Source organism: Pagrus major, chromosome 9 (genome assembly GCF_040436345.1).
Source record: "Pagrus major chromosome 9, Pma_NU_1.0".
Lineage (NCBI taxonomy): Eukaryota > Metazoa > Chordata > Actinopteri > Spariformes > Sparidae > Pagrus > Pagrus major.
Window position 1 is genome coordinate 19458384 of NC_133223.1, and position 15683 is coordinate 19474066.

At 41.6% G+C, this 15683-nt stretch overlaps 1 protein-coding gene across 4 annotated transcripts in view; it reads right to left on the bottom strand.

Moving 5' to 3' along the window:
- Positions 1 to 15683, bottom strand: part of LOC141002099 (plakophilin-4-like) — a 95537-nt gene that overhangs the window by 31014 nt on the left and 48840 nt on the right. For 3 of the 4 annotated variants that reach the window (XM_073473267.1, XM_073473268.1, XM_073473270.1), the window contains 3 exons: positions 10150 to 10281; positions 9568 to 9761; positions 8441 to 9023 (listed from right to left, as the gene is read on the bottom strand). In XM_073473267.1, coding sequence (XP_073329368.1) covers positions 8441 to 9023; positions 9568 to 9761; positions 10150 to 10281 — 909 coding nt within the window. The remainder of the gene's footprint in view (positions 1 to 8440; positions 9024 to 9567; positions 9762 to 10149; positions 10282 to 15683) is intronic. The other variant, XM_073473269.1, reaches the window with a different exon arrangement.

The window sequence follows — 15683 nt, forward strand, 5'->3', positions numbered from 1 at the left end:
ATTGAGTAGAGAAGGACAAAACACCCAACCTTATCATGCCACTGTGGATCTGATGAAACAGTCTGGTATGGTTAAAACACAAATTAAAATTGCTGTTGAAAATGCTAGACCAAGTAGGGTGTGAACCAATCAGAGCATGGCAAGAGCAGATGTTGGGAAAAGTGGACTATGGGAAACAGCTTCTGTAATCAGCAATATGCTAACCTGACAGGGGTGAGGGAAAAGAAACAGGTGAGTTCTGCAACTAAAAGTCCCTGTAACAACAAGCTGCAGGAGCAACGTGAAGCGGCAAGTCCAGTCTGACTCAGATTCACTCCAGATGTGAATTAATAACAGCAGGATGAGGCAACAACAAGGTCTAGAACCACAGCTATGAGACTCCTCACCCATCACCTTCCATTATTACTCAACCAACCTCTACTGTTTTTTTTCCTTAAAAGGTCAGTTTCAGATCGTCAATGTTATTCACCATTCATCTTGATCCTGCTATTTCAAAAAGGTAAAGGAGTTCAAATTCATATATTTTCTGAATCCAAGACTGAATCCAAAATCCACCCTCTGGACTTGCAGTCTTAAGTCATACATATTGTGATGTGTTCACAGTCATCAAGTCAAGTTTGCAAGGGGGTGAGACTGCAAGCCTAATACAAGACAGGCCTAAAGACTACAATAATAAAACACATTTTGATTACCTCTACAGTCTATGTTTTGATAAAGTAACTGTTTTACACATTCAAAATATGTTCTACAATGTCACGTCCGTATTGCAATGAATTTTGGGTTCAGTCTGGTGGGACTGCACTCCAAGCGGACTCTGCAGAAAGTCAGCTTGAAGGCCCTTGCGGACTGGATAAATTATGGGTTTGGACAGCCCTTAGCACTTGCGACCTTCCCCCAAACGCGCCTGCCAAGTCTGCTAGTCTGATGATGACAGGTATTTACAAACATGTAGGAAAATGTTGGAAATATTTCCAAGATTTAGTAGAAAAAAAGTCTGCGTGACACAGTAATAAGAACAAATAAGCACATGCAGAGCCATTTTCTAGCCCACCACTGCAGAGAGCTGGGGTTGATTCTCGATAGAGCTTGGTTGTGTGTTCCTAAAAGCATATTTAGCTGTTTTTGTGTTGAACTAGTGAGTACTACTGGCAGATAGGGGTGCCTTCACAGTCATGTGGTGGAACCAGGAGGACAGTGTGAACATGCTGCACTCTACACCCTCCCAGTGAAGCACATCGGTGACAGGTTAAAGGAGCCCGCTGGTTTACACCCTCCCCAGATCAACAATAGGGTTAGCAAGGTTAAGAGGGACAAATCTGCAGTAAAACAAAAAGCATGTTTAATTAAAACACAGTACAAAATTAAAATCTATGTCTCTGTGTTTGTGTTAAATCTCACATCAGTTAAGCTCACTAAACTGTGAAGCCCAGTGGACCAGGATACAGTTGGCAACTAACTGCTCATTGCACATTTCACGAGCCTCCAAACGTCACTTGGGTCCTCTCCAACTGCATGAGCTCAGACGCAGACTGCTGCTCAACAACAACTCTGCCATGCAGGACCGGCTAAATGAGGGATTCTTGTCACAGTCTGAGACGGAGGAAATTAATAAATACGAATATTTGCCTCCTCTGGGAGCAGGGCAAGGGAAGATCTTAGATATAGATAGCAGGCCAGACTGAGACTAACCTCTGGAGCAACAAGTCTTGAGCAGTTAAGAAGAAGAGCTCGGGAGGGGGGGCAGCTGGTCAAAAGACCCTGCTAACCTTTAGCTGCATAACAAATGCATAACAGAAGTACTTAACATGTTTAATGATTAATGTTCATAGACATGGCTGGACTGTTTTTCTTTAAATAGTTATGCAGTGAGGGAAACCTTTCAACCTATAGTAAGGGACATCTTACAGTATATTGGTACTACTACTACTATTGGCCTCCATTGCTCTGGTCTGACAGGGTTAACAGCCATGGACTGAGCTTACTTCTCATACAAAAACACACACTGGTAATAGTATAGTGTTGAGTATAGAGTACAGGGTAAATGAGCATTCCCCACCAAACTGATAACAGTCCTGAAGTCTGAACAGTGGGTGTCCTTGTCAGGTTTGGCAGTATTTCACTGAACGTTTCTCAGGGCGTTTTCAGGCCTGTAATTCGTTTGCTTTGTCTCGACTCAGGGATTAATTTGATACAATTGTTACTTTTTTTCCCTCGATTCATTCAAAAGTTGGCCTTTAACTTGTAAACAAATGCCACACGCGAGCAAGTTGTTCTCTAATAGTAGTAAATATAACCGGGAAGATTTGCCTCAAAGTGCTTCCTCCTTTTCGTTTTTATCTTCTTTATTATGGACCACTAGCAACCTGTATTGCTTATTGTTTTCAGTTTGTTTATGTGGTTAATACCCCGTTCAGGAGAGCATATAGACAGCAACTACAGAAAAAAACAGCGCTCTGACACATCTTGTTAGAAGATGTGCTGCCAGAAAAATTTCACTGTCAGAGGTGAGCTCTGGCAGGTGCATACCACCCATAGTTACACGACAATTATTTCTCATCAAGTAAACTAGATTAGATTATCATTAATAATCTGTCTATTATCAGTCTGTGGAACAATCTGCCCGACTACATCAGATCTGCATGCTCAGATCACAGCTCAAGACCCACCTCTTCTGTTGGCTTTTGATCGTACTTAAATTGTTACTAATAAATGGGCTCTCATAACGGTTGTTTTAGTAGTTTTTACATTCCTCTGGGATTTTATCTGGCATGATATTTTATTGTGTGTTCTGTTAAGCTTGATTTGTGATTAGTTCAAATGCTAGCTATTCAATGCGAAGCAGTGTTTTCTAAATACTAACTTAAGTTAAACTTATAAAACAAATAAAAGTTTCCTTGAATTTTCATTTTATCAGCAGCTGTCTGTTTAAACAAACTGAGCTGTAAACAGAGGCCAGTCATTGCAGCTTCCCCCCCCCCCCCTTTCACCTGTGTCTGTCTGTGTGTTGGTTTGTCATAAAGATTTAAAAAAAAAAAAAAAAAAGTTTTTCAACATTTTCGTTAAATTCACAGGGAATAATGCACGGATCTTGATGAAAAATCTGGTGTTTTCAGGTGGCTTGTATCTATGCGAGTAAAAAAAAGGACTGTTGGGCCTTGGTGTGCTCTACTGAGTGCCATTCAAGGTTCAGCGTGGTTTTTGGTTAATTTTCCATCTCTGTCAGAATTTTTGTTTTTTCATGGTTGTGTCTTAACTACCAAATCTTTTCTTTACTTTGACTATGCAACAGGTTGTCCCCTGACAACAGCACTTCACCTCCCCCTCCCAACCACCCTACTTCAATAGGCCACCCTGCATTGTTTAATTCCTGGGCTGAACATCAATCCCATTCCACAGCGGCTACCAGGTTTTTTCTCCATAGTCGCAGACTTGGTGGTTGCTTGGTGGTGAAACCAGTCATTTCAATTAACCATTCAAAAGAAATTGTTTTTCAACACCGTTTTAATAAAAGCAATGAGCCACTTAATGCAATGCTTTTAGAGCAGCTTAGAGGGTTTCGGGCACTCCAGGGCAAACATCTCTTAGCTTTTAGCGTGTTCTCTTGTGGCTTTTCGCTAAATGAACCATTTTAGCTGCAATATAAACTGCAGGTTCACAATATTAAACTTATCAATGGACTGTATTAAATACCCAAATAGCTTTGAGGCACAAAGGAACTTAAATATGAACTACATACAAACAAGTACTCTGAAATGGCAGTCGTGCTGTAGTGCAGGATAGGGAGTAAAAACAGAGTAAAACTGAATAATGCTGCTGCTGTAGTGCCACACTCAAAAGCCCAGGAAGGGTTTCAGCCTCTGTGGCAGTGCACACAATAGCCACTAGCAGCAGCTTGGCAGGAAATCAGTTCAGCTTCTCTTGTTCAAAGGTTTAAAAAGAAGAGAGGGGAGGTATTGGGAAGACATAAGGAAAGGCGGGAGCAATGGAGAAGAAAGCAGGAGAGAATATAAGAGGGGGAGGAAAAAGAAAGGATGAGAATGAAAGGAAGGTTAATGAGGCAGCCAAGGACCACCAGAGACTTCTCATCCCGTGTAAAGCCTGGCCACATGAACCGCGCTTTTTGGCACAGCTGTGACCGAGCGCGAGGGACAGAATCTACCAGACACAGGAGCCTCAGTGCATATCTCTACCTCTCAGCAGCCCCACTCCTGAAAGTAGCAACATTCAAACAACCTTAGAGAAGACTAATCCGTCTGCCTTCTGTATTCTGCTCCCCTGACAGAAGGGTCTGCAGTCACTTCTAAAAGCATCTGCAAATTGTCAGGGAGAAATAACATACTGCTGTCTATGGAGGATGAATGGCCCACATTCCTGGTGCGTTATAGTCATTTAATTCTCCCCCCTCAGCCCTCTCACCGTGGCTTTAACAGATTACACTTGGCAGAGGCTAGATGAAGGGCGGTGGCGGCTTGGCGCGTGCTTGCTCTGGAGAAACAAACACTTAAATGGATGCAGCTGACTGCGTTCCTCAACAAAAATCATTTTCAAGAACCCTCTGCAAACAAGCAGGAGAACTGGCGTGATCACCAGCAAAATCATTGAGAATAGCTGTATAAACAGAGTGTACCGTGGTTGAGACTACCACGGTGGCCTGGCTGTCATGCAGGTATGCCATTTCCCCTTGCTCTTTCTTCATCCATTTCTGCTCTGAAATGGACATGGGCGTAATGAGCACATTATTAGAGACAATTTGTCTTCATTTTTCAGCAACGAAGGGAAGGTAAGACTTCCTGCCAATGACAGTGCAAGGAGCGGAGCCAGGTAGGTAGGAACAAAGAAGGGATTGGAAAGAGAAGAGCACAAGATAGGTGAAGACAGTAAATACACATGAAGGGATAGAAGAAAACAGAGGAAAACACAAAATATGTAAGAGGAAAGGAGCAGTGAGTAGCGGAGGCAAAATAACATTTTCTGATAGATACCGACAGGAAGCCACCGACAGCAACAATATCAAGGTTAGGCTGTCGGATGGCGTTTGCCAAATCCTTGCAATTGAGCCAGATCATGTGATCACCCCATTTCCTTCCACCATGGCTCATCAAACACTGACAAATTACTGTATTAGGGGTAAGGCCTCACTGAAGTGTATATGAGAGAGCGGGCAGGGGTTGAGAAGAGGGAGGATGTGTGAGGGATGCTTTACCAGAGAGAGGAGAACTAGGCTGGTGTCTCTGCTCAGAGGACAGACACTGAAAACCCATTTGTGTCTGCTTGAGACACCATCACTCATGGCACTGTGACATAACTGCCTACTTACAGGAACCTGCAAATGCAGTGGAAAATGAACGCTTGAGAGAAGGGTAACGCGTCCCCAAAAGAGGAGGAATTCTTGCAACAAGGGGTCACAAAGTCTCTGTCATTTAATCATGACGGTCCAATAAAGAGCAGATTGATATCTGTTACAGGCGACCTGTGCCAACAAGGCTGGGAAACAAATCTCTACAGCTATCTAAAACCCGCTTTAGTACACTAAAAGCTTGTTTCCACCAACAATCCAGGTAAATTCACTTCAATTTATTACACTTTACAACGGATATTTTAGCGGATCCAAAGTTTGTTTACTTGTTGTAATAATCAACTACGTGTGTGCTGTGCATGGTAAGTGTGTGGTACCACTAGAGATGTAAATGCGAATGAAGCAGAGGGTACAAAAAGGCTACCAGTTTGTATATGTCATTCAGGCAGTAATGGACAGTATAAATCACAGTTAATACATGCATCAGCTTCTCAAAAGTTAGGAGCAATTTCCCTTGTTGTTTCCCAACTGCCGGAAAAGTTAACAGTGATATCGCCAAAGATTGACAGCCGGTAACAACCCTGCCTACATTTAAGAATAATGTTACTGATGGAAATGCAAAACAGATCTTATGTTTCAGTACAGACACTTACCACAGGTTATATATGGGTTCAAAGGGTACTATACCAAAAGAGCTTTGGTGGAAAAGCAGCTTAGGAATGGGGAGTTTGTGAGTCCGAGTTGCTAGCACAAGAACTAATTTATGAAATACAGTATGTTTGTTGTTAATCCAATATATGTAGCTCAAATTGTCTATTTGATTTTATTGCTTAAAAGTTGACCCACATTTAGTATTAATCTTCCAATATTATGCTCACATTATTTTTCTCATACTGTCCATTAATAAGCATCTCTATTCACTACAGGAGCTCCGTTTCAGCTCCTGTCTCTTTAAGGCGCCCACTGCCAAAAAGCCCAGTCTGCTCTGATTGGTCAACTTTCACAGGCCTGAGCAGGCATTGCCCAAGATGATTCAGCATCAACTCTGGCACACAACCTTGTGACATTGCAACCTTACAGAAATTTGATCAGCCGTCTGATTTATATAGGGCTAAAACCAAAAGATGAATATAGCTTTGAAATTACATGAATTACATGAAATGGTTACAATGGCAAGCTGTTGGAGATGGCAATTTCACTGAGAACAAATACAAAAGAGATGTGTACATGCAGCACCGACATGCAAACACAGAACACTGAGGATGATGGGAAACCGATGTCACAAACAACCAAAAATGTTCACCTTGAACGTCATCATCAACCAGGGCATCTGAGAATATCCCCAGGCAGCATGAAGTCAAGCAGACAACAGTTTATTATCCTTGGAACAATAATATAGTGATTTGCTAAAAAATGCTTCTTTTACCTTTGGAGGAAAACAAAAATGGACCTCGGCTTGGAGCACTTATAAAACACTTCTTTCATGTCCTTCTGCCGCTGAAAAGCGTTCACATATTACTGAAATATGAACTGTGGTTTTTATTATTTGTCAAAGCTACATCCTTATCTACAGGAGATACCTTAAAACATGAGGGCTGAGCATGAATCAGCACAGGCTGGCCTCTTCCTTTTTGCTGTGTGGAAAAATTGGTTGGCTCCAGATTTGGGACAAGATAAATGTTTGGCTAGAAATAGCCAGTGTTTGTTTTTTGCCTCTTTACCTCTCCTAAAAGAATGACATACAGGCTAGTTTAGGCAGGCAGGTTCTCCAATTACAATCTTCCTGATCACCTCAATAATTCTTAAGAATTTACACATGCACACACACACACACACACATACAGTTATACACCCACTTCTTTTTTCCTTGGTGAGTGCCAAAGATATAACCTTGATAAGGCACCTATGAAAACAATGAAGCTTGAAGGAAATCCATTATGTGTGGAAATGTTTTCTTCTACCTTCTATTAAAACTTATTAAACCTTTTCACATAAGAATTTAACATTAACCAATACTTTTGGTTGAACTTGCTCAAATTAAAGAGTAACTTAACAGCAGCAGGAAATCTTGTTTTTTTTTTACTTCCAGTGGTTTAACTTCTCACGTCTTCTCACCAGAGCGATGTAAAAATGTACTGCTAACCACACTGTTGGGTGTGGTTAGAGGTGCAACAGAGTATCAGAGAGGGTGGTGAAACACTGCTTTCCAGCCTGGTGTTAAGTTACTCTCGAAGCTAACTGTATGCAGGCTCACAATGTTTCAGAGACAAAAATATAAAATTAACCTAATGGGCATGTGCACATATATGAACCTTATGTTTTGCTAGTCTTTGTGTGACGTGTACAAAATGTTCAAACATGTGAGAAATGTCTTTTCATGGCCACATACTAGCTAAGGGCTACTAGATTGTGGTTTCCAACTCTATTGTCAACAACAAAACTATGATCAGCAGTCTGATATCATCTTTGAGCTAATATTTGTCCTCTTGCAGGAACGATGGCTTGGCTAAACTCCAAGACAACAGCTGACCTCACAGTTATTGTTTATGTTCAGGTTCAGTATACTGAGCACAGAGCCAACGGCAAGCCAATAAAAGTATCAATGTATCACTGTCCAAATATTTACAGCCTGCACTACAAATCCTCTACTCAAGGAAATCACAAGAATGTACGAAAAGCAATAATGTTACAGCCTTCACTGAATTACTTGAAGTTTACATACAGGAAACACAAAATATCCCTTGTAAAATGTGTTAATAACATTATATCTTGCATATTACATTATTTAAAAGGAAAAGAAATTCTGACTATGTTGAAGCACTTTATCTCTATGTACTGAATGCCCTTTTATAAATTTTGGAAGTTAGCACACAAACACACAATGACACAGTGATTCACACAGCTATGCGCCAGAGGAAAAGAAGGGATATCGGGGCAAAATAAAGAGGAAATCACTATGTACTGTACTCTTTGCCTCTTCCTGATTTGACAGAGGGTATTTTCACTCTTGCCCTTAGACCTTTTTATATAAAACACTTGAGCACAGATATACAGACATTTGAAAGTAGTTACTCTAAGTGAGTTAGAGCAGACTGTTCAGCTAATACAATATAAATGTCAGTGTGTGTGTATGCGTCTGAGCACCTGTGAGGCTGTCAGGTCGCGTCATCCTCTCGTAAATGTCGTAACTCTGGGGTCCATAGGGGTCGGTGTTGTGGAGCATGGAGCGAGGCAGAGTGGAGCTGTAGTGCTGGGGCACGGCGGTCATAGTGGCCCTGACCGGAGACGACGAGTGACCCGGCTGCTTGGTCAGCGGGGGGTTGACCCCGTCCACCATCGTCAGAGGCGAGCCCATGCGGCCTGATGTTGAACCTGCAGAGGCCTGATAGGGCGAGGTTGTGCGGCTGGCGCTGCCCGATCGCGAGTTCGTGGAGCCCATGCGTCGCAGTGCAGCAGGGGAGTTTTTCTGCGTGGTGTAGGGTGAGCCGCTGCCACCGCCGCCGGTGCTACTGCTGCGCTGGGCTGAGGGCAAGGTTGTGGAGAAGATGCTGGAAAGGGGTTTGGGTTCGGTTACGATGGGGGAGCCGTAGGCACTGCCAACTGAGGTACGCAGGGAGCCGCGGGAGGGGGACATACTGCTAGTGTAGGCTGGCGAGTGAGAGCGAGAAGGCACTGAGCTGACCCTCCGCATAGCACGGCCAGGCACTGCTGTCGTCACTGCTGGAACCTGCGAGTCAGAGAGAAAACAATATGGCTTCATGCATTTGTTACTCCAGTCCTTAAGGAGCTATAAAAACATGTTTAACTCCCTGCTATAAATTTACTTCTGCAATGACAATTAAATGCTAAACAGCACAGAATTACACAAACCAATTCATTACAGGGCATGACTGTACTCTGGGCCATATCTATTTTCTCTTTTCCACCCCCCTCTGTTGTGTGTGACAGTGCCATTTGGTTTCTCAGTGGTGTGTGTGTGCAACGCTGTATGAAGCATGATTGTGTCTCAGTATACTGTTTACCTTCTGTGCCTTTAAGCGTTACATTGCTACCTTCACAGAAACACATGCAAAAGCTGTTATAGCATTTCTGTTTTGTTGTCACGAATTAAAAGATTATAATCAGTTATGTAATTAAACTTTCGGAGCCCTTGAACACTGTGAAAAGACTGGTTAATTAAAAAACGCTGCGTATATCCAAAGATAAGTTTTCACCGATATTTTTTGTGCCTGACAACAGCAATATGTTGTATGTGCAGTTGCTGGCAGTACCTGGGCTGAAGCCTGGCCCTCGGCCCTGGCATTCCTCACTAGGGTACCAGTGCCAGCGCCGGGGAAGGAGTGCTGCATCCTCAGCTCAGCCTTGCCCAGATTCTGGCTGCTGTGGTAGCCGCTGCTGGCATCCTGGTAGCCGCTGTCCGAGTACGAGTTCATCTGAGTGGAGCTACGTGAATTCCCTGCGGACCCTGAGAGAGAGAGCGTGACAGAAAAATGCAGAGAGGTAGAAGAGAGAGGAAAGGGAGACAGAGACATCATAAATGGTTTCATAATAGACACGACCTTTACCTAGACAGGATTACTAATGACAAACGGCACAGGAGGGGGAGAAATGTTCTCCCATCCTATAATTCAGTATGCCTTGGTACATAATTCAGCCTTCATAAGCTGTGATGATGAATCAGTTGTAAGCAGTGACACTCAGAGTATCAAGGCAAAGGTGCGAGACAAAACAGCGCTCTGTATCATCAAAAGAGAAGTAACAGGAAACAATTTGTAGCTGAGGATTTGCAGAAAACGAAGAAGTGACTGAAAGACAAGAGGGCTGCAGAAGATGGAGAGAAGGTAATAACAGACCCTCACTTTCATGGAGGGAGGACTGCTCCGGGGAGTACAGAGACACCTGCTCTGACTCAGTCTTGATGCGGTAGCTGGGCGACTGGGAGCTGTCAGTCACCCGAGACTTGGCGTCCCCTGAGACAGAGGCATCTGGGAAGACAGAGCAGATCAGGGAGTCAGTCGCAGAGGAAAAGGTTTAAGTCTGAAACAATTATATAGTTTTGGCTTTGGATGGAAAGATTAGAATAGTCATTAAAGCAGTCAAGAATGTTTTGAGTTGAGAGGAAACGATAACAGACAATGATTTCTGCAACATTAGTTTCATGTTTGTGTACAGTTGGGAGTCATTAAATTTTACTACCATACTAATTCGGGAAGGCTAAATTGTGAAGCATGTCACTTCAACAGTGTATACAGTCATGCTCCAAATAGTTTCACTGCTTTCAACATTTCCCGTCACCACTCCCCCTCTCTTCATGCACGACAACAACCAGTGTGGCAAACAAGAGCTGGAATTAGCCTCCTAATGTCTCTGTGCACGTTGTTTACTCATAATCACAATCTAGTTAAGCATGACCAGTGTCAATGGGTTACTCCGCAATCACTAGAACAATAGGCAGCAAGCGGCAGGGGGGGCAGGGAGGCAAACATTGGCAGCCAGGGTCTGACGAATCCTGCCTGGTTAGCTGGTGTGAGAATGAGAGCTGAACCCCGTGAAGAAGCCGCTTTGTTGCCTGAGCTGACCTGTTGAATAAACCTGTTGACACATCGGACTAATGTGTCTGACAACCTGGCACCTTGCACTCCTCCTCTGAAGATCTAACAGTGGTGGCCTGTTTACAGATGGGACTCAAGCAGGTCTTCAGTCATATTGCTAGAATACACATTGACCTTCTAGTCTGTATCAAAAATTCTCACTTTTTGCCAATTGTGTCACTTTCTGTGATTTGTAATTCAACATATAAGCCATCACACTACACACATGGATCAGTGTGTGTGTGTCAGTCTTAATGCTGCTCATCATCCACATTTCTCTCTCTCCCTCTTCTTCCATTTCTGTCAGAATCAGCTGCGTATGGGCTTTTAACCAACCAAATATTCCTCGATCTTCTCAAGCCAACCATGCTGTTGCTGCCAAATTTTAAATCTGTTCTCCTCTCTGCTGCAATTGTTGCAACCCTAGTCTATCCCATTTACCTCATGTGCCCCAGGTCTGAGCTCCCCACAAGCCAGCTCCTTTCAAATCAATTCAGATTTCCAACCAACTCCACTACTGCCAGCCTCCAACTCCACTACTGTCAGACTCCAACTCCACTACTGTCAGCCTCCAACTCCACCACTTGCCAGTCTTCATCCGGGGGGTATCCTATACCACGCACTGTTCACGCCCTTAAAATACGGTCACGATGGGGTCTAATCGCCAAAGACTATTCACATCTTGTTGTGCATGACAGAAAATTCTATTTCACTTGAATAAGTCCCTCCTGATTAAAAAAATATTAACCATAAATCAACTTAATAAAGGAAGAATCCCGGGGGCCCTTGTTTCAACATTTGGACTCAATCTAACTCCATTTGTATTTATATATGGATCAGGTCTCTACACCAAATCCTGATTTTTGCATTTAACAACCAAATGTGGATGACATGTATGAGCTTTTGCGTCAAGAGCACTCATTAATTATTAATGGCTATGATAGTAAATGATAGAAATGTTGCTGATATTTCCATCTTATTTCATACGGAAGTTTATATATATATATATATGTAATATATATATATATATATATATATATATATATATATATATATATATATATATATATATATATATATATTGTTGGACAGAAATTAATTTGTGAGAAGCATCATGATCTTTTTGAAGGATTCACAACATTTTTCAATGTGATTCTATTTATTTACAAAATCAATTCATTTAAAATTTAGCCAATGAAACCAAAGCATTACAGCTGAGACTTAATTACACTTTTGTAAATCGTGACGGAAGTCTGAAAACTGCATAGGTAAGAAATAGGCTCCTGAACAACTTTTCGTTCATGCTAGAGAGAGTCTGAATCTGGTCCAAAACTTCCTGCCTCAACAGATCAACAGGCCTACAGACAAATAACTATGGGACACTGTACAAAATATCATATGAAACCATCTGGAGGGATCATGCCACCTGGGGGTGTTTTTTAACAGTTTGCAGGGGACGCACCCTGCGACAGGCCCGAACATATAGAGAGAAAGCTCAGAGGGTGAAACGAGGGATTTGACATTCTACTGAGTATTTACAGTAAAACAACAAGACAGTTCTATAACATCAAAAAGCATTTATACAGCCTTTAAACCTAAGCAATGACATGACTGAACAAGTCTTTTGTCTCCTTCCATCCTGGCAGTGACTCCGTGTCTGGCACACAGCGTGTCGTTTCGGACCACAGGGTTTTTATACTGAGCCTTGACCCTGTTTGATGAATGAGATGCCAAAAAGCCAGAACAGAGGAGGAGTAGGAAGAGAGGGAGACAGCAAGAAAGACAGAAGCCCCTTTTCTTCACAAGATGAAACATTACTGGCTTCAAATATCCATGTATGGCAGCCGGGTTTTTGGCATTCACAATTAGCTCTCTTATATGTAATAATTTGGAGTATTTTGTTTTTCTACAGACACTGATTCTCACAAAGCGCTGAAATTTAAAACTTTATTTTACACTTATTTGCTTCAGTACCCCAGTTGTCTAAGCACCCTGTATCCGTCTAATACACTTTCTTGTCCATTATTAATATATAATAATAATGCGCAGTTTACACAGTCCAGCAGCATACGACTGTCTGTATCTCAGAAGAATTTTAATCCTATTTTCTTCACAGGCTGTTTTATAGGTGTTATACTGGATTTAAAGAGCAACTGTTAGGTTGTTTCTCTCATTTAATTAAGTGTTGGAAAATTACATTGATTTCCAAAATTATATCCCTGCAATCTCTACATTACTACAGCAGAGTTGTTATAAAAGAGACAAACCACTCAAAGCATTTTGAATGAAATTGTCAGTAACACCAGACGTGGAGGTTGTATATCTCGCCCCTTCCCACCGAAAGCCAATCTGCTTTATCGTAGCCAAACATACTGTATCTGCCAGTCGTGTTGTTCCACTGACACGTGCGCACAATTGAGATTCACAACAGTTTCAACTGATTTGGTGTGGCTGCAGATGGAAGAGGACGATATCACGCTAATGCACAGGATTACCAAGAAAGCCAAGGTTATTCAAACATTAGACATTAAAGTCCCAGTTGTTTAAGTGCTCTGGTGGGATGAGCTGACGGTGTCAGGTCATGACACTCTGGATTGAGCCTTAAAAGGAGTTAGTGTTGTGAAACTATGTGCATGTGAAGTAGAAGTATATCTTGTTTGAAAAGGTGTTTTAAAATTTGTTTTGGAGCAAAGTTAAAACTTTATAAGCCTGTTTTTATTAGATTATTAGTTATTTTATTGATAGGTCCAGGTGACCATTGAAAGTGAAGTTATAGCTCTATCCCTATTTATTTAGATAGGGGACTGGTCTTTTTTAGTGCATAATAACTGCCTGGGGACATTGCCAAAATGGCTGCCAAAGTGGCAAGACATGCCAAAAAGGACTACAGTGACATCTGGAATCATTTTTGTTTTCGTGTCCACCCTTAACATTTTGACACTGGACGTCACATAATGGAGTGTGGCAAACTTAATTAACAAAAAAATTGTATTTTAATGCTAATTTTCAGACTGGTGAGGTTTAAAATACATATTTAAAAGCATATAAAGGGCCGCATCCTTATAACTATGAGCTTGCTAAGTACCCTTGCTAAGAAGGAGTACAGAGAAACAGAGCTGTGTTGTGAGGAGAAGCAGTGGATGGGATGCTACAGTATATGTGGCAAAAATTGCAATCACATATTAGACAAACCAAAGTACTAGTGGCTGGCTACTTTTTCTTTGAATTTTTAATATAATGTCTTGTAACATATAACAACATATTAAAATCAAATCACTTGTTAAAACAGCATTTTCATTGCACCTTCACAATAAATGCAGTAAGGAATTCAACCTACAAATTGCTCTTTAAACATGTTGAAGAGATAGTAGAGTCTTGTCACTCACATCACCTGTATAAAAAGAGGGATTTACACAAATCCTCAGTATGCAGATTGCCACAGTGGTGGCTGTTAAAAATGACAAGGTTCCTTTTTTGAGCATGATGCTGACATGTTCAACTGTCATGTCTTAAAAATAACAAAACAGCTAAACAAAAAGAGACAGGGTACAGAAACAGAGACAGCTTTCATCCTGATGTGTTTGTTGTCTACTCTCAGTGGACACGAGGTGTGACTGCATTGACATTTCCTGGGGCTAAAAGGCTCGTTTCCACAGTAACACTTCTATCCCAAACTCTCAGACAGTGGAGACAGATGCTGGCCCATGAGGCCTCCCAGACAAACTCGGCCCATTACACTCTGTGCCACACATCTAAACTTTAATTCATTTAGATTGGAAAAAAGTACATTACCACGTTTGATGATCATTTATCATCTACAGCACAATGAGAAATCAATACCAAGCAAAACAGTGATTGTGATTAGTCCCCGGCTCTGTTCAAACACTAATGAAATGTATTCAGCGAGGAAATGGGGAGTGGGCCGCAAGTGAGAAACGCGTGTAGTATTAATATTCCCAGTGCACATGTACAACTGTAGCCCCCCATGGGCTCTTCTGACGGGATCGACAATAAAAGATTAATGACCATTGGTGAAATTCGCCAAGTTCCTCTATGCAATTAATAAGCCATGAAATACATTAGTATACTCAATTCATTATCTGTTTTCTGCTGAAGATCCTTCCAAGGATGTGGACTAAACAAACAAAGACTAAAGGGGTCTGAGAGGGATCCTTCCGCTCCCCATCACTGATGCTGTTGTGTGTGTGTGAGTGGGCTGAAACAGCTTAGATAAATATTAAAACAAGAATACGCCTCAGGCTGCCCATTAATGTAAGCTTGGTTGAAGAGGCTCGCATTAGCAATGATTACCGTGGAAATGTAAAACATGTCTGCACAACACATACACACACAAACACACACTTAATCAAGCCAGTAAAGAAAGATACACACACAGTCTCTAATGTTGATATTAAAGAATAATTCAAAAGCACTTGGCTGAACAGCTAAGCCTTACTTATGTTCCACATGTCACTTTTTTATCACTGTATTATTCAACAGAACTGTCTAGGACAGTTGGACCTCATAAGATAAAACAAGAATATGTAAGCAGATGGGTATTTATGGTGGTTATTGACCACTGACTATAGATCTTAATTAGAGTCAAACAGGACCAGAAATTAATTTACACTTTGTGAATATAAGCTAGAGTTGCTACAATTAGTCGATTAAACTTTAAGTTGATAAGTCAATTGAAAGAACCTTTTGCGACTCTTTTGATAATCGATTAATCATTTGAGTCATTTTTCGGGCAAAAATATCAAACATTATCTACTTAAATGTAAGGATTTGCTGGT